Source organism: Nothobranchius furzeri, chromosome 13, assembly GCF_043380555.1.
Source record: "Nothobranchius furzeri strain GRZ-AD chromosome 13, NfurGRZ-RIMD1, whole genome shotgun sequence".
Classification (NCBI taxonomy): Eukaryota; Metazoa; Chordata; class Actinopteri; order Cyprinodontiformes; family Nothobranchiidae; genus Nothobranchius; species Nothobranchius furzeri.
In genome coordinates, this window is record NC_091753.1 from 65,916,276 (window position 1) to 65,943,935 (window position 27,660).

The window sequence follows — 27,660 nt, forward strand, 5'->3', positions numbered from 1 at the left end:
ACACAATACCAAAACCTGATGCACTCGTTTTTAGATTGAGAAACTCCGCCAGCGCACGTGGGTGGTGGGGGTGGGTGGGGGGGGGGGTGGGTGGTTGAGGGTGGGCGGTCTATCACTGCCTCAGTGCCGCTCTCTCGGTCCGCCAGGTGACGCCTCTTTCAGAAGTGTTTTTGTAACAGGAAGTGTGGATGAAATATGTCTCCACCCAGGCCTTGACCCTCACTTTAAATGTGATTTTAAAATAGAAAAACTGCCAATGAATTTGTCGTCCTTCCACAAACAAGTTCTGTTGTGATGGAATCTCGTGTACAACCACAATTTTACGCCTCACCAAACACCAATCTGGTGTTCTGTGTAACTCTCTCTTTCCACAGCACTGGATGCAAACAGGAATCTGGTCACCTTTTAGATAACCAGGGTAACTGGTTGATTTATGAACAACAATTCTGTTCCAAAAAAAAACCTGAATCTCAAAAAATATGTAAATCGATCCCCCAGAAAGCAACTTGTGCAGAACGCTATAAAGGAATATTTATCTCCACCCAACCTACCATCACTCATGGAATATGACTTTGAGAAATATGAACTCAAACTTGTCATAATGGTTTGAATAATATACATCCAGAATGTTTAAACTGACATTCTGTTGTTCAGAAATTCCCTGAAGCAGAGGTTACGAAATGGAGAACCCAGTATTCAAAATTCCCAGTAAGTCCGAAGGTTAAAGAAAATCATTTTACAGTTTTGAATGGGACACATCCTTCCAGTGAATTTAACAATGACCATAACAACTGTATCTTCTGTGACTTTAATGCTGAAACCACAGTATTTATACAAATATGCTTTATTCTAAAATCCAGCTCTTTCACTTAGGACATCATATCTGGAATCCACCTGGAGGATTTACAAGACGTTGTTAACGTACTCGTATTACCTTAAATGTTGTATTCACTGCTCAAGATGGAGGAAAGAAAAGCTGTTCTGGTATTTAAAAAGCAACTGATAGAACTGCTCTAAAATGCATGAAGAACAATGTAGAAGTATTACTTCATTTGATAACCTGAGAATATTTGACGACATCTAAGCTAACTGTGCGAATATAATGAATGTAGGGCAATGGGCTCTGTGCTCGCATGTATAAATGAGTATTATGTTGAAAATGTTCAACTAAAAAAACGTGTCGGCACTGATGCTCGCGCGCCCTCTAGATCTGAGGGATGCGGCGGAGCAGATGGAGGCGGAGGAAGACGGAGGAGGTGAGGGAGTGACTGGAAGGCAGAGAACACGACCAACTGGTCAGGACAGGAGATAAGAAGGATGCGGATTACGGTGGCTCTCCGCCGCTCTCCCGTCCCACGATGGTTTCGGTGCTTTGAAACAAAGATGTCCGGAGAACCGGACGGGCCTGCGGGTTACTGGTGAAGGAAATGACCAGATTTTACCGTCGCAGCGAGTTGACACAGCTGACACCGAGGAAGGCGGTTTGGTGTCTACTCTGGGCTTTTTAGACTTTCTCATTTTATTTTAATCCCTGCCGTGTCAACAAAAAGGAGAAATCGGCGATCCCATCCTTCTGACGACGTGTGGGCCAACGTCCATTATGGTGATTTTAGCGTCTTCGCCACCTGCTTCTCCTCCTCCTCCCGAGCTGCTGCGGACCGAGAGAAGCGCCTGAAAGTCTCCACATAGAAAACACGGTTTCAGCATGAAGAAGGCGACGTTACGGGTCTTCATATGGGCGAGCTTATGGCTGCTCGGGAGTGGACACGCCGCACCTAACGTCACGGGCCTGTCTCGAGCCATCCACGTGACACTGCGGCAAGGCGCTTGCGACGAGCGGTCACAGCCAACTGCCACCGCCGCAGCTGCGGCTGCCGCCTCCAGCCAGGAACGCAGGTACCGTGCGCGTCGGCGGAGAGGAGCCGCGGAGGGCGGCGTAAGCTTTGTGGACATGATCGATAACCTCCGTGGGAAGTCCGGCCAGGGTTACTACGTGGAGATGTCCGTGGGCTCTCCACCACAGAAGGTAGGATCGTACCATTCACCTGTTTACGTGTATTAACCCAGAGAAGCAGTGAAGCGCCACCTGATTTTATTCTGAGGCGCTAGCCTATAAAAGATGTCTTCTTTCTTTCTTTCTTTCTTTCTTTCTTTCTTTCTTTCTTTCTTTCTTTCTTTCTTTCTTTCTTTCAAGACCAAAAACCTTTTTTATTATATATATTTTAAGTGTTTCATAATAAGAGGTAACATTACATACATAAACCAGCAAGGGAGACTAAATTATAATTTTGTTCTTAAAGTTTGAAAACAATAAAGGGTTAGTTTTTATGTTGAGGTAATTTTTTATTTCTGAATGTGACTTTTGGAAAAAACTAAGTCTGAATAAGTTGATAACAAAAGGTTTGTTATTGGTAAATTTGCAGTTATTAAAGAGATACTTTGCAACTTTTTCATATTTTAAAATAATTTTGTTGAGTCAGATTTGCTAAAATGACACTTTACTGGGTTAAGGAAAGGCTCCCCAGCCCCTATGCCCCCTCTGGTCATGTAATCCCACTTGCAGATTCATAGTTGCAGTTCTGGGGCCACATTTATCAAGCTTGCTTACGCACAAAACGGGATTGGAAAACTGCGTAAGCAACTTTCCACGCAAACTTTGGGATTTATGATTGAAAACTTAGCAGAAAAATGTGCACAACTTTAAGTTGGCTAAGGACCTGTCTTACGCACATGTTGGACATGGAGAGCACCTGCAGTGCTGCTGCTGAGGATAACATTATGAAATCCTGCAGCATTATCACTTGTACTGCTTCGTTTTAACACAGAACAAGACCCCCCACACGTGCACGCATAAACACACATGCACGCAAACAAATCAAAAATAGTCTTTAGTCAGAACACGTCTCTGCTACACATCTTCACCTACCCTCCCCCTGCCACAGGGGTGTGAAAGTCAAACTCACACGGGGCCGAAATGAAACTCTGGGACGGAGTCGAGGGCCAAACTTAATATTTTTTGAAAAAGTGACGGCAAATGTGCACATTTTCTTTATCAACATAAATGCAATTTTGAACCTTTAAATTTGGAAACAAACATATTTCTGCATTAACACTGAATGTGGAATAACCAAAGTACACACGAGCAAGTCAGTTTTAAATAAAAGGCATCAGTGGTATTCATTACTTGTGGTAGAATCAGCATTTTATAAATCTATTCAGGATTTATGTTGTCTTGTTTATTCATTTTTCTTATTTTTTATTCTCCTTTTTTTCTCCTGTAATACGTGTCATCGCTGCTGTGACGTCTAGCTTTCCCCACTGAGGAACAATAAAGGGATTTTCTATTCTATTCATCTATCTGCAGCCTTTCCACTTCCTGTTTACTGTAGGTTAAATCTTTTCTCACGGGCCAACAACAAAATAAAAATATCATTTTATCTTAAATGAAAATGCAACATCTCACCTGTTAACTTTCATGTTTTGGAGCAGAAAAAGAGCAGAAAACCAACATATTTAAAGCTCAGTTTGCTCCACTGGTTTACTGTGATGCTCACCTGTTCCAGCCAGATACCTGCATCATGGGGTTGATCTGAGCTGAGGAGGAGACTCCTGTTGTTTTGTTAATCTTCATCATGATAATGACAACATTAGATGACAACAGGTGCTCACATAGGTTTGTGCTGATGAACATGTCTGAGCAGCTTGACCACGTTGTTGTGTGTCGGGGAGGAAACACGACAGCAGCCAGAGAGTAATGCTGGTTTCAGCGTGTCGCTGGAGTTATATCAGCTCTGTCTGGACGTTAGTTGGAAAACTTTCTCTTTCAGTCGTGAACACGTTACTGAGCGGCTAGAGTCTCAGTTTCTGGGCTTCAACGTCAGAAAATAGCTGAGTGAACTCGGCGCTGAGTGAGAGGAGTGTAGTTTGTCCGAGACAGCGGAGCTGCAGACACCGGCAGCAGGCGCTGGAAAAAACACAAAGGAGGGGGCGCGTTGGCTCCGCGCTGACGCCGCAAAGCATCGTGGGAGTTGAAGTCTTTGCGGTAAAATCGACCAGCGGGCCAGTTTTAATATATTTTTGATATTTATCTCGCGGGCCACATAAAAATGCTCCGTGGGCCGCATCTGTATGGGGGGGTTGGCCCTGCCACATTTGGTGTGGAGTGTGGTGCCTTGGTCTGCCTGAGTGTTCGTGACTCCCGTGTCAGGGGATTTAAGATTTTTGGCGTCTGTCTGATTGTTCCCGGTGGCTGCCTGGTGGGATCTGAGCCCCTGGGCTCTGTTGGGTTCCCGGCAGGGCTGGTCGCCCCTGGGTCCCGGGTCACTGGGTTCTGGCTTGGGGGTGGGAGGCTGTGGGCGGGCCTGTGGGCTTGCTGCTGTTACCTCCCGGGACTCTGCCAGCTGCTGGTTGTGGCCCCCCAATCCTCTGCACCTCTCGAGAGGGGGCAGGGGCTTCTCTGGTTGCAGTCTCCCTGGGGTCCCTGTGCTCTGGGGCAGCTCCTGGATCTCTGAGACTTGGAGATCCTTCCATCTCCTACACATCTTTGGGGGCAGATCTGTGGCCCCTCACTCTCTATTGGATGCTCCTATAGAGAAACCTTACATATACAAGCGCGGGTACATACACAGGTGCTCACATGGTGCGCTCATAAGTATAGGCTTGAGCACGTTCAACACATGTCTTAAGGCTGTGGTTGGCACTAAATGCACTGTGATTATCCAGCAGATGGCACAAGCTTTATGAACTTTTGTTGTGTGGCTCCACTCCTCGGGGGGTGGAGCCACCGTCACAGCACACAGCACACATGTAGCGGAGCAGCAGAATCAATTCAGTCAAGCAGAGACGACGGTGTTGAGGAAGTAGGAGGTAAGTCTTCAGTTTTAAGCATATTTGTTGTGTCAGTGGTAAGTTGAATGGTAAAATAAGCAATGACATAAGTATGTTTCCCCTCAACAGGCTTCCTAAGTTTATTGTGTGCCTCGTGGCCTCGTATTAAAAAGCTAACCTGAAAAAATAAAATAAAACTGCCGCAGCATTACGCTCTATGCAGAGCTCACGCTGCTTCCCCTTTTTCTGCTGGCCTTTTTCTGGTAGACATTCTGGAATATTCTCAGACAATTTCCTCCGCTCTTCAGCAGTCTTTTCAAACTCACGCGGTTCACCCGCGGCTCACGAAAAAAATAGTGCAGACGCCGAAACGATGGCTGCACGGCGCGGGCTGTAGCGCTTCGGCGGCCCATGTGGCCTATAGAATAGGATAACAAGGGCGACGAATGAAGGCGGTCCCCGTTTCGCTGAGCTTCGGCGGCACACGACTGTTGTCGCAGCTGAGGACGGGCGAGGGGGGGTTGGCAACAAAGCAATGAAACGCTGTGCAGGGAGTCCCCCCTTCTCTCCCTTGCTGGGAGAGGAGTAGGGGCGGTAATACGAGAAAATAAACATTCCTCTCTACAATAGAATAAATCTATTGTATTTTTTCATCCTTATATTTTACATAAGGCTTATATATTGCCACATACTAGTCATTTAACGTATCTTATTTTTATTTTCCCAATACTGTCGGCTTTGGAAAGGATCAAACACAAAAGTGTAAAACTCAAAAGTATTTTAATGCCAAAAATCAGGTGACAGAAATAAAAACAGGTAGCTAGGACGCTGAAACCAGCAGAGTGTGACTGAAACTGAACCGTATGCACTGAGGAGTGAGAGATGACAGAGGAATAGTTATGAGGAGGAGCTGTGAGTGGGAGCAGAGGACAGCAGGGGAACATAGGAGGAACTATAAATGAAAATATTTTTAAAGAAGAAAGAATTCTAAAAGGGAAAGAAGAATAACTAGAAAAACAACCTGACAACAAACGGAGTAGAAAATTCAGTGGAAGGGAAAAAAAAGATGAATACTAAATGAGAAAACCTTAACATCTGGGGAACCAAACAAAAACAGAGCCATTGGTTTTGAGCCACAATGTCTGATATCATTTATTTACATGATAATTTTTAAACAAAAATGCCACATTTAATGTATTTTACTTTGTCTTGGCATCAACAGATATATAACTGTTCTTTTATGCTGATTACAGATGGAAAAAGAGGGTCGTAGTAAGGTGTGGGCCTACTTCACTAAAGATCCATCCGGTGATGTCATCTGCAGCATCTGCTCATCTTCAGTAGTAGTTTGTGTGTTCTGTTGTTTTTGAGATTGCTAAATAAATCTTATTTGCATTACTTGGAAACCCTAGAGAGTTGTTTAGACAGTTCTTTGGTGTGTAATATAGAAATAAGTTAGCATCAAAAAGGCAGATAATGAAGGGTTTAATCTTAAGAACATTTGTATTTATTTCTTTTTTTGTGAGGGAGATTTATCGGCCATTATATCAGCTATCAGCCTTTGTTAAAAGTTTTATGTCGGTATTGGTCCCAAAAAAAGCATATCGGTCGGGCCCTAGCTAAAATAATACTATCAAAAGAGTTGTGCAGAATTGATAAAAACTCGGAAAATTCCTGTATAAAAAGTGCACTGTGCCTCGGAGGCCTATAAACAGTAACACATAAAATCTGAAGATCGCTAAAAATGGCTGCACTATATTCGAAAGTGGTGAAGTTTGTCAAATAAAACGGGTTGTGCGGAAAGTGTAGAAGAGCTTATAAAAGCAGTTCCGCCTCCCTTTTTTCCATTTCTTATTGAATAAGTAAAATTAAAGTTTGGTGGAGAGGCCTCTGCGAGAACAGCAGGAACATCCGAACTCAGCCATGTTTCTGTCAAAAATACACATTTAAGGTGATTATCTAAAATTAGGTCATTTATAATAAAAGTTTTGTTCAGCAGAGAGCGAACATTTAAAAGAGCCATATTGATAGTAGCTAAAGATGGAGTGACTGTATGATTTACTGGGGGTGAGATTCTTGAGAACTGTTTAAGATTATTAAGATTAGACCGGTTAGTTTTATGTTCATGTGATCGCTCTCTGCTGATGACAGGAATGTGAGAGGTGTGCAAGGGTCCAAGTCCAGTATGTGGGTTACTGTTAAAATCATAACTGGGTTCATAGGATCCTGGACCAGTGGGACATCATGATGTGGGGGGAGGAGGTTGGGGCGTGGGGGCAGCTGGGGGTGGTGTGGTGGGTAAAGGTGGTCGTGGGCAGGCCAGGCTCATTTTAAGTGTGTGGGTACCCTTTCTATTTAGATGGAGTCCGTCAGGCCCAAACAGATGCTTCCTGCCCCCAAAAAATGTTAAAATTTTCAATAAAAGCAATGTTGTGCTGCACAGTGACAGATGAAAGCCAGGTGTTCAAAGATAAAATTCGGCTAAAACGTCCAATTCAGGAGTTCAGACTGCTGCATGCGGGTGTCGTTGGTGCCGGCGTGGATTATAATTTTCCTCACTGTTGGGTGATTGTGGATGAGGTCTGGGATCCTGTAAAGAAAATATTGACTGGCTCAGTTATATTGTAAAACTGGCTGGCTGGTCATATTGTAAGGAGAAACTGTCTTTACTCAGTTTTATTGTTAAGAAGACTCAAAGGTTGTTTTCATCGATAAACTGCCGATAATATCTGAGTGTCTGTGTTTCAGTTCAATGAGGAAACCAGTTTGACAATTAAAAGTTTTAATTCTTCAAATTAAACTAATGATTTTGAAATTGACAAACAGGAAATAACAATCAACATTCGCAACTTTGTGGGACAATCTTTAACAGTTGATATGCTGTTCTTGCTCAAATAGACCTTCTGTCGGTGAATTTATGAAGATTGAGAATGTCGTGAGTTGTGAGAGTGATATGATGTGATTATGGATGCGTGTGGGTGCAAAGTTTGGTGAGATGAGGTGAGATGGATGCGTGTGTGAGTCTGAATTTGCTTCAGGAAGAAACAGGTGTCTGAGTGAAAAGTGATGGTTTGAATAAACTTAGGTTTAGTTGGAAAAGATGCATCAAAACGCTATCTGTCGTGTTTTGCCTCACCGAAAATCGGACCCTCTGTTGGACCCGGGACGTCACCTTAGGATGATGTTTCATCCAGGGCACCTTGGCTGGCAAAGAAGACAAAGATGCGCCGCGAACCGGTCCAGAGTTGCCCTCGGTACACGTGGATGGTAAAGCGTTTTGTCGATGCGCTTTCTTAAGTTAATTCACTCAGAAATCAAAAGACTCGGTAATGAGTCTGCGTTAGAAGTCGCGATTCAGCTATTCTGCCTGGCTTGGCAGGAACGGCGTGAGAAAAGGGGGGGGGGGGGGGGGGAGAAACGAGCCAACAGGCTCTGTCCCCCCTTTCAGGTTCTCTCTCTTTCGTTGTCAAGCACGAACTGCAACTATAAGACTGAAACTTACCAAAAACCTTTCTCTTCTCAAAGCAAACGTGTGCGTCATCAAATGTGTCTGGAGTTTACTGTGGGAAGATGTGTGTGGGTGTGTGTGAATGTTTGTGTGTGAAGGTCAGCAACAAACATCCCCAACACTATCTAATTATGGATTCATTAAGCCATTATAATTACCCCAAAGCATAATAGTCATTCATTTGATTAAACACATTTATAATGAGCAAAATGATAATGGTTACTTTAACATTAAAATCAAGAAAAAGAAGTTTAAACTTTATGTTTTGACTTGGTCTGGGTACAACTCATGGAAACACATCGTCTGGTAGACTGCAGGTGGCTGATGTTATGGTTTCCTCCCAGACTCGCTGGCGTTCAGGACTTGATCTGTGGGTGAAAGTTCTCAGCGACCCAGCTTTGACCCAGCTGAGTCCAACACCACCATTGTGACAGAAAACCCATATTTCCTCACGTTACAGATCCGTTTGGCAATGCCCATGACTTTCGCTCCGGGAAAACTGTGAGTTCCTTTCTCTTTCACCTCTGTCTCCGTGTCTGGTCGGAATTACAAAGCATTCAAAAACGATAACAATAACGTTTTAAGTATCAGGCGTGACATTAAAAGCAGACGCTTTGATGCTCCACCTGAGAGTAAATCTGTAAGGCTTGTCACCAGCATTCAGACATTACCGTATTTTCACGACCGTAGGGCGCACCATGTTATAGGGCGCAGCTTCAATTATGGTATTTAACACATACAAACGGCGCACCGGGTTGTAGGGCGCAGGTGCGGTAAAACATCTGTGCAGGCTCGGGACTCGGAACACATCAGTGCAAACCAGACATTGTGAAAATTATAAACAGCCAAAAGCATGCTTCACTTTACTGGTCTAGTCCTGGTTCAGACCTGGTTTAGAGCGCACGTGCACTTCCTCATTGAGTGCGCTGACGGCTCGTGCTCTTCTAATGGGCTCGACACACGGGAGGCAACTTCGCCTCTCCTCCTTTCATTTTCAATGAGACATGCGCGACAAAGCGATAATCGCGGGTCTCCCTCCTACTAAAGCCGGGCGTACACCGGGAGTGCTGCAGGAGGACACACAGGGATTTATGGGGGTTGGATGAGGAAAACGAAATAAAGAAAGTAAATCTGTGTTTTGTGATCGGTTTAATTTGACATGAACACGACAAACACGCTTTCTTGACAATCTTTGTGAGTAAAAAAACGTGTAGAAATAAAAATGAACAGCGTGTGCTATTAGGGAATTAGCGGGCGAGCAGTGTTGATGCATGATTGCGCATGCGCCGTGAGCGGTTCTGATACTTTTTGGGTCGCAGCTGCGCTGATGCGCTGTATTGAAGTTCAGAATGTGTTTACCGGTAGTTGGTGGATTTAACCACATAAACTTTCCACATGGACAAAATCATATGTGTGTTATTAAAAGGCCTAAGAAAATAGTGTGATTTGAATCGTGTTTTATTAACCCTCTGGGGTCCATGGACGCGTATCCGCGTCTTTTGATCAGGTCTGATTTGGGACACTGTAGCAGCAAGACTCCGCCTCCCTGAGTTTCGGTTTCAATTCAGTTTTAAAAAGGAGATTATAAACTACACCCCAGTTTTTAAATTGTGTTAATAGGCAACGTAAAAGCGGAGTTATACTAAACTAAAAAATGACTTATTTTTAGACAATTGATAACTTGTCAAAACAGCAGTTTAGTAATCCGTGAGCGGGAATGTGCGTGTGAACATAAAAACCCACAAAAACACGAGATCCTGTTGCTGTTGGTGGAAGTCTCACATATTCAATTGATAAAAAGTATCATTATGTAGCTGAGAGAGACAGGAAGGCCGCACGAGTAACGAGATGTGCGCAAAAAGGAGCCGCTTCACGGGGAAAGAGTGGCACGAACGGAGTAACAACAAACAATTAGACAGATATTGACGGTAAACTTCACATTTTGGAGCGATCCGGACAGATATATTGTCTCTGCAGTTTAGTAGGCTTGTATTAGGCTTTAATAAAGGATGATGAGAAGGATAAATGTCCTGACAGGCAGTAATTACTGATTACCTGAGCAGCTTCAACCCTTCAGTCTAATCCTAACCCTAAGCCCCGCCTCCTAGCTTGATTGACTCACATTTGTCTCACGATCAGTTTATACAAGATTCAAAGACCAAATGGGAGACTGTTAACCATCTCAGGCTCAAAATAAGTTTTGATAAAAGGACGAACAACTAAGTCCTTCAGGGGTACATCTGAGTTAAAAAATGCTCATGAAATACGTACGTGGTAGGGCTGCACGATATTAGGAAAACCTGCGATTGTCATGTTCTGAGGTAATGATTTAACCCAAGACATGCAGAATCAATACACTGGAACAGGGCGTGAAAAAATAAAGATTTATTGGGTAACTAGAACTCAGGGTGAACTGGAAATCCAGTGAGTGGGTTAACGGGAGCAGCGTCTGAGGGGAGGGAAACAGAGGTGAGTCCTTGATTGATACTGTAGTACGGTAGAGGATGAGATTGGTAGGAGGTCTTACAGACGTAGCGTGGTGGAGGATCTCCAGGGAGGGGTGAGCTGGGAGAGAGAATGAATGTTCCGGGATGAAGAAGAGCGGCGAGGTTTTACAACCGGAGGGGGGAGAGAGAGAGCAGTAGCGCAGGGAGCAGTTAGTGCCGTGAGGAGGACGGGAACCGGGAGTGAAGTCCAGAAGTCGTATGGTCGGGTTGTAAATCCAAAAACTCACAGCGAGGATGTGATGTATGACGAGATGACAGAGCCTGAGACAAAACGAGAACAAAAATCTGAGCCAAAGGTCGCTAGCGAAAAAAAACACGTTTCTAAAGTACTAAGTCAAGTTCAAAGATCGAGGTATCACTGTGGCTGGAACTCTACCAGTAAGGCGTAATCATCCGGCAGCTTAGCAGTGTCCTCCGTCCTCCTTATGAAGGCCAACCGCTGATCAGCTGATTGATCACAGCTGCTGCTCTCTCTCCTGAAATCAGAGAACCTCACAAGACAGGTGATGTCATGGTGTGTGTGGAGTGCTCACCTCCCAGCTCACAACAGCGATATTCGATAACAGTGCTTAATATTGCGATATCGATATTAGTCGCGATAAATGAACAAATACTAAAGTATGCAGTGTTGATGTCGTCTGGCGTGTGACGTCTGCTCTGGGTTCAAAGCAAACAAAAACTAATGCATGAATTCCATTACAACATAACATTTTTATTGTAAAAATATGCAGCTGCACCTGCTACTGTATTAGCAGCTGCACCCGCCACTGTATTAGCAGCTGCACCCGCTACTGTATTAGCAGCTGCACCCGCTACTGTATTAGCAGCTGCACCCGCCACTGTATTAGCAGCTGCACCCGCCACTGTATTAGCAGCTGCACCCGCTACTGTATTAGCAGCTGCACCCGCTACTGTATTAGCAGCTTCACCTGCTGCTGTATTAGCAGCTGCATCTGCTACTGTATTAGCAGCTGCACCCGCTACTGTATTAGCAGCTGCACCCGCTACTGTATTAGCAGCTGCATCCGCTACTGTATTAGCAGCTGCACCTGCTACTGTATTAGCAGCTGCACCTGCTACTGTATTAGCAGCTGCACCCGCTACTGTGTTAGCAGCTGCACCCGCTACTGTATTAGCAGCTGCACCCGCTACTGTATTAGCAGCTGCATCCGCTACTGTATTAGCAGCTGCACCTGCTACTGTATTAGCAGCTGCACCTGCTACTGTATTAGCAGCTGCACCCGCTACTGTATTAGCAGCTGCACCCGCTACTGTATTAGCAGCTTCACCTGCTGCTGTATTAGCAGCTGCATCTGCTACTGTATTAGCAGCTGCACCCGCTACTGTATTAGCAGCTGCACCCGCTACTGTATTAGCAGCTGCAACTGCTACTGTATTAGCAGCTGCACCCGCTACTGTATTAGCAGCTGTACCTGCTGCTGTATTAGCAGCTGCACCCGCTATTGTATTAGCAGCTGCAACTGCTGCTGTATTAGCAGCTGCACCCGCTACTGTATTAGCAGCTGCACCTGCTGCTGTATTAGCAGCTGCACCCGCTACTGTATTAGCAGCTGCACCTGCTGCTGTATTAGCAGCTGCACCCGCTACTGTATTAGCAGCTGCACCTGCTACAGTATTAGCAGCTGCACCCGCTACTGTATTAGCAGCTGCAACTGCTGCTGTATTAGCAGCTGCACCCGCTACTGTATTAGCAGCTGCACCTGCTACTGTATTAGCAGCTGCAACTGCTGCTGTATTAGCAGCTGCACCCGCTACTGTATTAGCAGCTGCATCTGCTACTGTATTAGCAGCTGCACCCGCTACTGTATTAGCGGCTGCACCCGCTACTGTATTAGCAGCTGCACCCGCTACTGTATTAGCAGCTGCACCCGCTACTGAATTAGCAGCTGCACCCGCTACTGTATTAGCAACTGCACCCGCTACTGTATTAGCAGCTGCACCCGCTACTGTATTAGCGCTGTACCTGCTACTGTATTAGCAGCTGCACCTGCTACTGTATTAGCAGCTGCACCCGCTACTGTATTAGCAGCTGCACCTGCTACTGTATTAGCAGCTGCACCTGCTACTGTATTAGCAGCTGCACCTGCTACTGTATTAGCAGCTGCACCCGCTACTGAATTAGCAGCTGCACCCGCTACTGTATTAGCAACTGCACCCGCTACTGTATTAGCAGCTGCACCCGCTACTGTATTAGCGCTGTACCTGCTACTGTATTAGCAGCTGCACCTGCTACTGTATTAGCAGCTGCACCCGCTACTGTATTAGCAGCTGCACCTGCTACTGTATTAGCAGCAAAACAACAAACTGCATGCATGCAGTTTCTCAGTGACTTTAAAACGTCACCTCCACCATAAAACTTTTTCTGATGCTCCAAATACAGAAAAACATCCTTTACCAGGGTTTTTAGAATAAATAGTTTAAATGTTAAATAATAGTTGACATCACTTAAATGCAACAGCAAATTCTCTCATTGCTACTGAGCATTTTCTCCACTTATGTGGTTATGATATAAGGCTGTTGCTGTAATTGGGAAGTGAACTGTGCTGGGCCAAACTAGGAGAACATTAAGATTTTCTGAGGGAAAGAGAAAAACAATTGTCTACCTTTCAGAAGAGGAACTGGCAAGAAAAAAAAACTACATGGAAAATACGTGAAAACGTTTGTTTTTAACCCCAAATTGAACAAGTTTACCTAGATCTTAAAAAGCAGCTCAGATGATGAAACTGCAACTATGATTCTGATAACAAGCTAACAAATTGAACTAGCTCCTCTTAAGATAACCGGCTAGCAGAGCTTCTGACTGACAGTTTATGTGCAGCAGCAAATCAACTATCCTGATTAACAAGGTTATAAAAGCTCATAAATGAAAAATCACTTTGATGTGTGGGGAAACTTTTCCAGGCCCTCTTTAGCAGGGTGGGACTGGGAGGAGAGTGCTGTAGCCTTTTAACTGGAAGCTAACCGGAGCCTGGGGCTAACGGTGGGTTGGTTCACCGGCACGTGTCGGAGTCAGCCCGGTAAAAATGATTAACGACACCGAGCGGAGTCACGTTCACGTTTGAAAGCAGCGCTGATTCCAGAAACCTCAGCCCAAAGTGCGTTCGTTGTTCTGAGCCAGCATGACGAACAAGGGAACGGCGCCGCTAACTCTGTTCGGGTGTTGCTTTCCAAAAGGGTCTATGTAGGGGGCGGGCGTATTACGTGAACGGAACCATCTGATTGGCCGCATGTCAGAAGGATTACATTTGATTGGTCAAATAATAGTTCCGTGTAAAAAACAGCTGGTTTACAAAAAGATGATGTACGACACGGATGGAAATGTTTGAACCAAACATTTATCACTGTTTTTGCCGTGTTTTGCGATGGGCCTATCGCACGTCCTGTTATCGCGATGACGATAATTTTTCGATATATTGTGCAGCCCTAGTCTGTGGAGTAACCAGGTAGATAGGTTTTAACGTAGCTAATCTGCAAGCCTGCCTCAAGAGGGTTAAAGATGCCTGACAGTGTCTCAATTACCAGGACCTGTGAAAAATAATGTAAATTCAGGACTGTCCCACAGAAAGCAGGAACCTTGGTCACCCTAACGGCAGCGTCGCAGCCAATAAGGAAGGCTCAGAGCCAAGGTGAGCAGGATCAAACCATTTTTTAGGCAGAGGAGATTTGCTGTATTCTTGTTTTTAAAATGTAATATTTTGACCTATTGTATGGTTTTTATGTTTTACTGATGTGTTAAAAATCACCACAAACAGTAAAAATAACTAGATAATAAAAAAAAAAGTCCAACTTTAAGGGTGCTGGGGTTAAATTTAGGGGTGCTTTAGCACCCCCCAAAACGGGCTAGAAACGCCTATGGTGTTGAGTTTAATGTTGAATAACCTGATATGATTGTACATATCAAATGTGTGTTTCCACCTCTTTTCCAGCAAAGAAAAAATTATTTAAAGTCAGTGTTCACATGTTAGAACTGTCTACTACATTACAATTACAAGGAACATATATTAACAGTTTATGAGAGGGAGACTGTTGGTGTATGTAAACTATTAAAACACAGCCTGTGTGTGAGCAGCCCAAAGAACAGATGGCATGTGTGTGAAAGCTACAGATAATGGAACCATTAATTCTGCAGAGGGAGGCCTGCCAGCTGGATGCATCTGCAGCAGGAGAGAGGAGGGGGAGGTGAGCTGATAACCAATAAGAAAGAAGAAAAAGAAGATTGAGAACAGCAAAAGAAATGAATGAAAAAGTGGCTGTGAGGATGAAAGGCGTAAGCTTGGAAGAGGAAGATGACAAAAGGAAAATGTGGCAGTAGGACTGGGGAGAAAAAAATTCAATTGTAGTTGAAAAGATTTAAATTGTTAAGTGAAAGTTTATGTATTTAGCAGACACTTTGGTCCAAAGCGACTTACAAGTGATACTGAAGCCAGCAGGTTGCCCTTGAGGCTAACAACGACCACTGATCAGTTAGTCCTAGGTTGCAGTAATCAATTGTAGAGGGAAGTGAACAATGAGTGGACAGTAGAGTGGGGGACGGGTGCTGGGAGGGTGCTTGTATACTGTAGAAGATGCTCTCTGAAGAGCTGGGTCTTCAGGAGTTTTGTCGATTTTGAAAATCGACAAGGAAGCCCCTGTTCTGACAGTGCTTGGAAGGTCATTCCACATCTGTGGAACGACACATGAAAAGAGTCTGCATTGTCCTGAGCGTGGTGTAGGCGCTGCTAGCCGACGATCCTTTGATGACCGGAGCGGCCAAGCTGTGACGTGAGCCTTTGCAAGAGGATTCAGGTAGACTGAAGCATACAGGACTTTGTATGATACTGTTAGTGTCATGTTCTGTGTCCCTCTGTCCCCAGCCTCCTCCTGTTCTCTTCCAGGTTCTCCTGCTTAGCACTTTCCCCATTTAGTTTACTGAATGCACCTGCCTTCCCTCCAGATCACTCACACCTGTCACCTGTTCCTCTGATCACCTCGCTCTGTGTTTAAAAGTCCTGTCTTGTCCCTCAGTGTTTGTCGGTCCATCGTTGTGAATCAGCGTTGTTTTGTTCCCTCGTCAGGTTCTAGTCTTTGTGCTCATTATTGAGCTTTTTTTTTTTTTCTTTTTTTTTTGGCTTCCTGATTTTCAGTTTTCTGGATTTGACTCCTGCATCTCTAAGTTATTTTTGTTGCCGCCTTAATAAAATGATTATACCTTTTTCAACTGCTCTGGGCTTCTGCGTTTTGGGTCGTACCTCCTTCTGCTCAGCGTGACAGTTAGTGATTTGAATTTGATGCGTGCAGCTAGCAGGAGCCAATGGAGCTTAGTGAACAGAGGGGTGACGTGTGCTCTTTTAGGCTGATTGAAGACCAGATGCGCTGCTGTGTTCTGGACCATTTGAAGAGGTCTCAAAGTACAGGCTGGAAGACCAGTTAGAAGGGCATTGCAGTAGTCGAGGTGGGAGATGACGGTAGATTGCACTAGGAGCTGGGTGGCATGTTGTGTTAGGTATGCTCTGATCTTTCGTGTGTTATACAGCGCAAATCAGCATAAACAAGCAACAGGGCAACGTGGTCATCAAAGATCAGCTGGTCATCAGTCACAACGCCCACATTTTGAACTGCCTTTGAGGGAGTTTGAGGGTGTTTTTCACACTTGGACAAGAGAAAGATCTGTGGCTCAAACCCTCACATCCACTCAACCATTTAAAGGAATACTAGGCAGTTTTGTCTTGCTTTTAGCACCCCCTTGTGTCTGTTAGTAAAAGTGAAACTTATCTCCATGCTGTGATGTGTCTTTTTAACACCTGTGAAATGTCTTCTCAGCCTTCATTAGTGTCTACAGGAGCGATTCATCACTAAACTAAATGAACTGCATTTCTTGCAGAAATGCTGTTTGAATGCTGGATCGCTGAAGCTGTAAGCTGAAGCTGAAACAAATGAAAACTGTCAAAATGAGCTGAATGTTTTGAAAGATGTAGACGCAAAAAGCACCAAAAAGTGAATAAAGCACAAAATTTGTGAAGAATGGAGAAAAATATCCTGATCAGCAGAAAACTGAAATCTGAACATTGTTTAAAAAACTGGACAGGTAAAATGTCTAAACACCAGTTATTTGAGTAGGACTAGTTTAACAGTTTAATTTTTAAATTTAGCTAAAATGTGAAATTAGCAGCATATGCTAAATTTAGAAACTGATTGCGTCGTCGTCGTCGTCTTCCTCCGCTTATCCGGGTCCGGGTCGCGGGGGCAGCATCCCAACTAGGGAGCTCCAGGCCGTCCTCTCCCCGGCCTTGTCCACCAGCTCCTCCGGCAGGACCCCAAGGCGTTCCCGGACCAGATTGGAGATGTAACCTCTCCAACGTGTCCTGGGTCGACCCGGGGGCCTTCTGCCGGCAGGACATGCCCGAAACACCTCCCCGGGGAGGCGTCCAGGAGGCATCCTGACCAGATGCCCAAACCACCTCAACTGGCTCCTTTCGATCCGGAGGAGCAGCGGTTCTACTCCGAGTCCCTCCCGAATGTCCGAGCTCCTCACCCTATCTCTAAGGCTGAGCCCGGCCACCCTACGGAGGAAACTCATTTCGGCCGCTTGTATCCGCGATCTCGTTCTTTCGGTCATTACCCAAAGCTCATGACCATAGGTGAGGATTGGGACGTAGATCGACCGGTAAATCGAGAGCCTGGCTTTCTGGCTCAGCTCCCTCTTCCCCACGACAGATCGGCTCAGCGTCCGCATCACTGCAGACGCCGAACCAATCCGCCTGTCGATCTCCCGATCCCTCCTACCCTCACTCGTGAACAAGACCCCGAGATACTTAAACTCCTCCACTTGAGGTAGGACCTCTCCCCCGACCCGGAGGCGGCAAGCCACCCTTTTCCGGTCGAGAACCATGGTCTCGGATTTGGAGGTGCTGATCCTCATCCCAGCCGCTTCACATTCGGCCGCGAACCTACCCAGCAAGAGCTGAAGGTCAGAGCTGGATGAAGCTAGGAGGACCACATCATCCGCAAAAAGCAGAGACGAGATTCTCCTGCCACCAAACTCGACACACTCCACACCACGGCTGCGTCTAGAAATTCTGTCCATAAAAGTGATGAACAGAACCGGTGACAAAGGGCAGCCCTGGCGGAGTCCAACCCTCACTGGGAACAGGTCCGACTTACTACCGGCTATGCGGACCAAACTCACGCTCCTCTGGTAAAGGGACTGAATGGCCCTTAACAGAAAGCCACCCACCCCATACTCCTGGAGCGTCCCCCACAGGGTGCCCCTGGGGACACGGTCATAAGCCTTCTCCAAATCCACAAAGCACATGTGAATTGGTTGGGCAAACTCCCATGCCCCCTCCATCACCCTTGCAAGGGTATAGAGCTGGTCCACAGTTCCACGGCCAGGACGAAAACCACATTGCTCCTCCTCTATCTGAGATTCAACTATCGATCGGACCCTCCTCTCCAGTACCTTGGAGTAGACCTTTCCAGGGAGGCTGAGGAGTGTGATCCCCCTATAGTTGGAACACACCCTCAGGTCACCCTTCTTAAAGATGGGGACCACCACCCCGGTCTGCCACTCCCTAGGAACTGCCCCCGATGACCACGCAATGTTGTAGAGACGTGTCAACCATGACAGCCCTACAACATCCATAGCCTTGAGATACCCAGGACGAACCTCATCCGCCCCTGGGGCTCCGCCGCTGTGTAGTTGTTTGACTACCTCAGCAACTTCTGCCCCCGAGATCGGAGAGTCCATCCCCAGGCCTCCCAGCTCTGGTTCCTCCTCGGAATGTGCATTGGTGGGATTGAGGAGCTCCTCAAAGTATTCCTTCCACCGTCCGACTATAGCCTCAGTTGACGTCAGCAGCTCCCCATCCCCACTGTAAACAGTGTGAGCGAGTTGCTGCCTTCCTCTCCTGAGGCGCCGGACAGTTTGCCAGAACCTCTTTGGAGCCGATCGATAGTCTTTCTCCATGGCCTCACCAAACTCCTCCCACGCCCGAGATTTAGCCTCGGCAACTGCCACTGCTGCACCCCGCTTGGCTATCCGGTACCTGTCTGCTGCCTCCGGAGACCCACAGACCAGCCACGCCCTGTAGGCCTCCTTCTTCAGCCTGACGGCTCCCCGAACCTCTGGTGTCCACCAGCGGGTACGGGGGTTGCCACCACGACTGGCACCGGCCACCTTACGACCACAGCTAGCAACAGCCGCCTCGACAATCGCAGAGTGGAACAAGGCCCACTCGGACTCAATGTCCCCCACTGCTCTCGGGACGTGGTCAAAGCTCTGCCGGAGGTGGGAGTTGAAGACCGTCTTGACAGGTTCTTCTGCCAGGCGTTCCCAGCAGACCCTCACTATGCGTTTGGGTCTGCCAGGTCTACGCGGCATGTTCCCCTGCCATCTGATCCAACTCACCACCAGGTGGTGATCAGTTGACAGCTCCGCCCCTCTCTTCACTCGGGTGTCCAAAACATACGGCCGCAGGTCAGATGATACGACTACAAAATCTATCATCGACCTGTGACCTAGGCTGCCCTGGTACCAAGTGTACCGGTGGGCATCCTTATGTTCGAACATGGTGTTCGTTATGGCCAAACTGCGGCTTGCACAGAAGTCCAATAACAAAACACCGCTCGAGTTCTGATCAGGTGGGCCGTTCCTCCCAATCACACCACTCCAGGTCAAGCTGTCATTGCCCACGTGAGCATTGAAGTCCCCCAGCAGGACAATGGAGTCCCCTGATGGAGCACTATCTAGCACTCGTCCCAGGGACTCCAAAAAGGGTGGGTACTCTGAACTGATATTTGGCCCATAAGCACAAACAACAGTCAGGACCCGTTCCCCGACCCGAAGGCGCAAGGAAGCTACCCTCTTGTCCCCCGGGGTAAACCCCAACACACAGGCAGAGAGTCTCGGGGCTAACAAAAAGCCAACCCCAGCCCTCCGCCTCTCACCCGGAGCAACTCCAGCAAAGTAGAGTGTCCAACCCCTCTCCAGGTCTCGGGTTCCAGAGCCAATGCAATGTGTCGAGGTGAGTCCGACTATATCTAGCCGGTACCGCTCAACCTCTGCCACAAGCTCCGGCTCCTTCCCCGCCAGCGAGGTGACGTTCCATGTCCCAAAAACTAGTTTTCTTGTCCGGGGATTGGACCGCCAAGGCTCCCGCCTTGGTCTCCCACCTGATTCGCATTGCACCGGACCCTTCATGTTCCTCCTGCGGGTGGTGGGTCCACAGTTGGACGAGCCCATGTATCCGGTTCGGGCTGGGCCCGGCCGGGCCCCATGGGCGAAAGCCCGGCCACCAGGCGCTAGCTCACCGGCCCCAACCCCAGGCCTGGCTCCAGGGTGGGACCCCGGTAACCCTCCGGGCCGGGTACTCCGACTCTTCATTTTAACCGCCATGAAAGATCCTTCGAACCGTTCTTTGTCTCACCCTTCACCTAAGACCAATTTGTCATGGGAGACCCTACCAGGGGCACTAAGTGCCCCAGACAACATAGCTCCTAGGATCATTAGGGCACTCAAACTCCTCCACCACGATAAGGTGACGGTTCAAGGAGGGGTGACGGTTCAAGGAGAAACTGATTGCTGAAGCTGATAAATAGCTGAAGTGAAGCTGAAACTAAACTAAACTGTCAAAATGAGCTGAATGTATTTAAAGATTTAGATTTATAGAAGCAAAAATCACCAAAAAGTGTAATAAAGTAAAAATGTAGGTGAAGAATGGAGAGAAAAAAATGCTAAACAGTGGAAAACTGAAATCATTGTTTAAAAACTAGACAGTTGAAATGTTTAAATGCCTGGCATTCAAGTAAGAATAGTTTCATAGTTAAATTTTCCCAATGAGCTGAACTGTGAATTTAGAAACATTTGCTGATATCTGAAACTGACAGATTAACATATGTTCAGATTGTGTAATGGATGGATAAAATGATGGATGGATTGTTAGATGGATGGATGTTAGATGGTTAATTGGATGGATGAATAGGGATAGATGCATGTATGGATTCATTAGACCAAGTTGGTCGATTTGATGTATCATATATGTGGGTGTGTACTTCAATTTCGCCAGAAGATGATTGAACTCTCTCAGCCAATCAGAGGGCTGGGAGGGGTTTGGGCGGTTTCCCGCCTTCTGTTGGTCAATAAAATGTAAGTTAAGTATCTAGTTTTATATACAGGGAGTTCAGAAAGATCAGATACAGCTGTTTGTTACTGGCTCAATATTCAGCTTTTTATATTAATTTCTATGAGACTTGGTTAGAGTGATCCTTAGTTCCTTGTGTTGCCATGGCAACGGATGACAGGAGTCTGCTTTAAAATAGTGATGTCAAATTTCACATCACTCTTAAATTTTGAATAATGTTTCTATGTTAAAGTATGTTGATACAGTAGTTGCTTAAATTGCAATAAATGTTGTTGCTAAACACGTCCCCATGGTAATGCAGAATCAATTAAAAGTTAATACAAGACTCCTGAGACCACGCCGGTCAATTTGATGTTTCATATGTGTGGGTGCGTATTTCCGTTTGACCACAAGATGATTCAAACCAACCTCTCAGCCAATCAGAGAGTATTGATGGAAGAGGGGGGCATCCCGCGTTCTGTCATTATCCATGTCTCCACCATGCTGCCAGTTTGTAGTGTAGAGAGCTCAGAAAGATCAGAAAACAACAGTATGTTATTGGCTCAGTATTAGGCTTTTTACATTAATTTCAGTGAGACTTGTTTGAGGTGATCCTTATGCACCTGTGTTGCCATGGTAACAGATGACAGGAATCTGCCTCAATATGGTGATGTCAAATGTCCTATGACCTTTTTAAAATTTAAATAATGTTTGTATGTTAACCCTCTCAGGCTCAAAATAACTTTTTATTAAAGGACGAACAACTAAGTCCTTCAGGGGCACTTCTGAGTTAAAAAATGCTCATGAAATACGTATGTGGAGTAACCAGGTAGGTAGGGTTTTAATGTTGCTGATCTGCAACGCCTGCCTCCAGAGGGTTAAAGAGCAAGTAACGCCTAAATTAACTTTTTTTTTGCTGATAACCTGTATAGATGAGTGTCTAATGGTGCTGTACACATGTGTAATCATTAGTGTGGCACTTTAGTGCAACTTACTTTAAATTTAATATTTCAGCCCAAAACCTTAATTGTATCTCCATCTTCAGGTTAAAATCTATGCTCTACATTTATTTAGAATCAGCTGTGGCTGATGGCTAAGCTGAAAAGCGTGACGTAAGCAAATTACTACGTGGCTGCCGCACCTCCTGGCTCAACCACTCCAGTGTTTCCCCTAGGAATTTTTCCAGCTGTGGTGGTGGAGTTGGAGGAGTGGGGGGGATTATGACACGTCTCACCTTTATCAGGGTTTCCCTTGGACCAGGTCTCACTCAAGTTCCTGTTAATCAAAACTGCCTTGCTGCTGGCGCTGGCATCAGTCAAGAGAGTGAGCGGCCTAACCGCCCTCTCAGTGGCTCCCGCATGCCTCAGGATCCGGGAAGATGGCGGGTCTGCTGTTTTATGCCCCAACCCAGCCTTTGTGCCCAAAAACATTAATACTTCCTTCAAATCCAGGTCAGTTTCATTGGCTGGACTTTTTCCTCCTCCCCATAATTCTGATGAGGAGGCGGCTTCCCACCTTCTCTGCCCGGTGCGCGCGCTTGCACGATATGTGTCACGCACTTCAGGGATTCGCCGCTCACAAAGCCGGTTTGTGCCCTACAGAGACTCTTCCCTTGGGCAAGCGCTGTCGATCCAGCATCTTTTACACTGGCTATGTGACGCCATTTCACTCGCTTACACAACATCAGGGCGGGATCCTCCTGAGGCACTTAGGGCTCACTCAGCCAGAGGGATTTCCTCTTCTATGGCGCTCCACAGTGGTGTGTCGATGGAAGACATTTGTCAGGCTGCTTCATGGGCTTCACCCTGTTCCTTTACTCGTTATTATTTATGAGATGTGTCTTCAGGATCCATCACTCGTTCAGTGCTTGGACCTCAGCAGACTGAGTGAAAGCATTATAGCACCACATCAGCCCTACTTGAATGAATTTCATTCTCTTGTGGATGATATTTTTTAGTGGGGGCCCCACTCTTCTCTCTGACTGCCTCAGCCTTTTAAGCCCTGGGCTGAGGCTGAGCGACCCTCGCTAAAAGGAGACATGTTGGGTGTGTCCATTGGTTGAGCTAACCAGTGTGGCGTAAACCCATCCAGCTGCGCATTATTCCAATAGCAGCTAGCTCAAGGGCTAAGACTAGACAAAATAGAACGTTGGTTACGTATTGTTGAGGCCTGGGGATGGACTGTCTGATCTCGGGGGCAGAAGTTGCTGAGGTAGTCAAACAACTACACAGCGGCGGAGCCCCGGGGGCGGATGAGGTTCGTCCTGGGTATCTCAAGGCTATGGATGTTGTAGGGCTGTCATGGTTGACACGTCTCTACAACATTGCGTGGTCATCGGGGGCAGTTCCTAGGGAGTGGCAGACCGGGGTGGTGGTCCCCATCTTTAAGAAGGGTGACCTGAGGGTGTGTTCCAACTATAGGGGGATCACACTCCTCAGCCTCCCTGGAAAGGTCTACGCCAAGGTACTGGAGAGGAGGGTCCGATCGATAGTTGAATCTCAGATAGAGGAGGAGCAATGTGGTTTTCGTCCTGGCCGTGGAACTGTGGACCAGCTCTATACCCTTGCAAGGGTGATGGAGGGGGCATGGGAGTTTGCCCAACCAATCCACATGTGCTTTGTGGATTTGGAGAAGGCTTATGACCGTGTCCCCAGGGGCACCCTGTGGGGGACGCTCCAGGAGTATGGGGTGGGTGGCTTTCTGTTAAGGGCCATTCAGTCCCTTTACCAGAGGAGCGTGAGTTTGGTCCGCATAGCCGGTAGTAAGTCGGACCTGTTCCCAGTGAGGGTTGGACTCCGCCAGGGCTGCCCTTTGTCACCGGTTCTGTTCATCACTTTTATGGACAGAATTTCTAGACGCAGCCGTGGTGTGGAGTGTGTCGAGTTTGGTGGCAGGAGAATCTCGTCTCTGCTTTTTGCGGATGATGTGGTCCTCCTAGCTTCAACCAGCTCTGACCTTCAGCTCTTGCTGGGTAGGTTCGCGGCCGAATGTGAAGCGGCTGGGATGAGGATCAGCACCTCCAAATCTGAGACCATGGTTCTCGACCGGAAAAGGGTGGCTTGCCACCTCCGGGTCGGGGGAGAGGTCCTACCTCAAGTGGAGGAGTTTAAGTATCTCGGGGTCTTGTTCACGAGTGAGGGTAGGAGGGATCGGGAGATCGACAGGCGGATTGGTTCGGCGTCTGCAGTGATGCGGACGCTGAGCCGATCTGTCGTGGGGAAGAGGGAGCTGAGCCAGAAAGCCAGGCTCTCGATTTACCGGTCGATCTACGTCCCAATCCTCACCTATGGTCATGAGCTTTGGGTAATGACCGAAAGAACGAGATCGCGGATACAAGCGGCCGAAATGAGTTTCCTCCGTAGGGTGGCCGGGCTCAGCCTTAGAGATAGGGTGAGGAGCTCGGACATTCGGGAGGGACTCGGAGTAGAACCGCTGCTCCTCCGGATCGAAAGGAGCCAGTTGAGGTGGTTTGGGCATCTGGTCAGGATGCCTCCTGGACGCCTCCCCGGGGAGGTGTTTCGGGCATGTCCTGCCGGCAGAAGGCCCCCGGGTCGACCCAGGACACGTTGGAGAGGTTACATCTCCAATCTGGTCCGGGAACGCCTTGGGGTCCTGCCGGAGGAGCTGGTGGACAAGGCCGGGGAGAGGACGGCCTGGAGCTCCCTAATTGGGATGCTGCCCCCGCGACCCGGACCCGGATAAGCGGAGGAAGACGAAGACGAAGAAGTCTTCAGGATCCATCACTCGTTCAGTGCTTGGACCTCAGCAGACTGAGTGAAAGCATTATAGCACCACATCAGCCCTACTTGAATGAATTTCATTCTCTTGTGGATGATATTTTTTAGTGGGGGCCCCACTCTTCTCTCTGACTGCCTCAGCCTTTTAAGCCCTGGGCTGAGGCTGAGCGACCCTCGCTAAAAGGAGACATGTTGGGTGTGTCCATTGGTTGAGCTAACCAGTGTGGCGTAAACCCATCCAGCTGCGCATTATTCCAATAGCAGCTAGCTCAAGGGCTAAGACTAGACAAAATAGAACGTTGGTTACGTATTGTAACCCCAGATTCTTAAGCCAAGTTCTCCACTGGTTCTGTTAGGATCAAGAGCCATCGGAGGCGAACAGTGGAGTCGCTCCTCTTACAGTATTCTCTGTTTTAGGTCCTTAATAATAATATTAATAATATTCAACCCTTGGAACCGCGGATTAATGCTACCGAGTTGACCGGGATGGTAGTCGGGGATCAAGCGGCTACCAGACGGAAGTAACTTCCGACGGGGATATCTCTATCTCCGGTTTCACAAACAATTGCACACAGTGTCACAAACACACGCGACAAACAAGAAAACATACAGTATTCAACATACCAGACAGGAAAATACTCCTTCAGTGGTAGGCCTAAAATGGCCGCTATGTGCCATGTCAGCCTTACCCCCAAATTCCACTACCTCCGCTCCGGTCCGCCCCCGCCTTCCGCAGCCGCTCGCTTCTGAACTCAATTTTTCTTGGTACCCGCTCTACAACGGCTCCGCTCTGGTGCGGAGACCTGAGGTGGGCAAACAAGCATGCGCGGGATTTTCGAGATCTTGCGATACAGTCCGAGCAATAAACGCGGAAGTTAGATCCAAACACCCGTTGTGTGGGAGAAGCATCGGCATGAACTGTTTAATCTGCCCATCATTTGTGTTGAGAGATCGGCAGTGTTTGGATCAACAAAGTGTGACTACTTTGATAGTGGAAACTGTATTTATGGCTTACTTTTGTGCATTTAAACTTCAGCCGCCATTGATAGTTGTTAAAAGTTGTTAAACCTGTGCATATAAAACAAAAAATGCCTTTTGTTTATCGATGTATTGTGAAAAACGGAAGTTGTGCTTGCTCCTTTTCCTGTTGGGTGGTTGTGATTTCTGTCCATTTACTGCGGAGGTGCTCCGGCGTCCGGCAAAAATAGGATCGATTCTATTTTTGCCGGATGCCGGAACAGAGGGCGGCGCACGGCGCCGCACTGCCGGAGCACGGCCGCAGTAGTGGAATTGCTCTGATTGACTAGAATGGGACCGATTTTGCTCCGGCGTTCGTGTCGGAGCGGAGCGCAGCGGAGCGGAGGTAGTGGAATTTGGGGGTTAGAGTGGTGTGATGAAACAGCTCCTCCTGTGGAGGGTGATTAATGTCCAACCCCCCTTTACTTGAAGCAAATGTTTACCACTAGCTGAACGAGAGAAGTTTATTTTGTCTAACTCAGACAGCTCAAAGAGTCCAAATTTGTCTCAAACTCGACACAAAGTGCTTTAAAACTGTGTAGATATCTGCCCAAGGCTCGCCATTAAATGTAGTGGAATATAGTTGGTATATTCTTACACTTTTATTAAGGTTCAGAGATATCACTGATCCAAACCTGGGCTGGATCATTATCTAGAATCAAAAGAGGTTGTTTTTACCACAGGGAATTTTATTCAAACACCTTGTATTGAATTAGAGACAAGAAGAGAGAGAGAGAGAGATGGGACGTTTAATAATATTTATTTTATAATTATTTGAAACAATCTCCAGGACTAACTCTCTAATGATGGATGCAGATGAATGTAATGCTGAAGTGTTGGTATGTGTGTGTCAGTTCAGAATCTGCATCTGGTGGAGGCGAGTCTGAGTGCAAGATGTTGTTTGCCCTAACTGACCGACGACGGACTTCAGGAGGAAGACATGAGACGCAATCTATGCCGATCTACGTACCGTGCGGAGACTTCGTGTTAGATCCGGATGCCAGGCCCTCAGACCCTCCTTGTGCTGGAACTGGTGAAACAGCATTGACAGCTCGACAAACCGGTCTGAGGATCGCCTCCCGGTACAACGGCAGGGTTTCAGCGTCCCGTAGAGACCCCCCTTATTTGGTCATAGAGTTCAGCTTTTATTCTGAAGGAACCGTCGTCTTGTTGATAAAACGACAGAGTTTTCCAGCTTGACAGTTCTCAGCTTAAAAGTAGAAAATACAGCTGGCCAGTCTGTACTTCACTTAGCGATGATGGACATCAGATGGATTTGAGAGCTGGTTGAGTACTTGGTTAGAACTGCGTTGAACCAAGTTGAACTACGTTGAACTCACGTTGGAACTTGCGGTGGAATTGCGTTGAAACTACGTTGAAAAAAAACTGAATTAAAATGGCATTGTTCTCTTTTATTAAACTTAGTTGTTTATGATTCTTAGCGAACCAGAGTGGACAGGTTAACCAAACACCACAGAGCTCTGCCACGCATCAGAAAGGAAGTTCTGATTGGATGAGTGAGCAATGTGTCATGTGTTTACCTTATGTGGATCAGGATGTCTAGCTCAGTTAGCCCAAGTCCTGTTATTCATTAAACACATAAATCATAACATTGTGATTTCACAGATCAGTCACCTGATTATTATTGACCAACAGTTGTTTTGATTAGCTTTATTAGAAATAAGGTTCTTTGATTAACTAATGAAAAGCGTTCTTCGTCCTTCTTCTGTCTTCTTTGCTAGAATGTAAACATCAGAAGCAAGCGCACAACCTTGGCAATGTATGCACACTGTCACTGTGTCAAAGGGCAGCTGTTAAGGGCAGAAATGGCATATTTATAATGCTACACTGATCATAACCTGAACAGCTCAAACTTCACTCAACTGATTCCTGCTCTTAGGCAGGACTGGACTGTTGTAAGAGTGACTGTTTTCAGTTCATATGAG

General features: G+C 46.7%; 1 protein-coding gene across 1 annotated transcript in view; it reads left to right on the forward strand.

Moving 5' to 3' along the window:
* The first annotated feature begins 1,197 nt into the window (after positions 1–1,197).
* bace1 (beta-secretase 1) overlaps positions 1,198–27,660 on the forward strand; it is a 62,066-nt gene continuing 35,603 nt past the window's right edge. Inside the window, exon 1 of the mRNA XM_054743458.2 lies at positions 1,198–2,026. Coding sequence (XP_054599433.1) covers positions 1,706–2,026 — 321 coding nt within the window. The 5' untranslated portion in view covers positions 1,198–1,705. The remainder of the gene's footprint in view (positions 2,027–27,660) is intronic.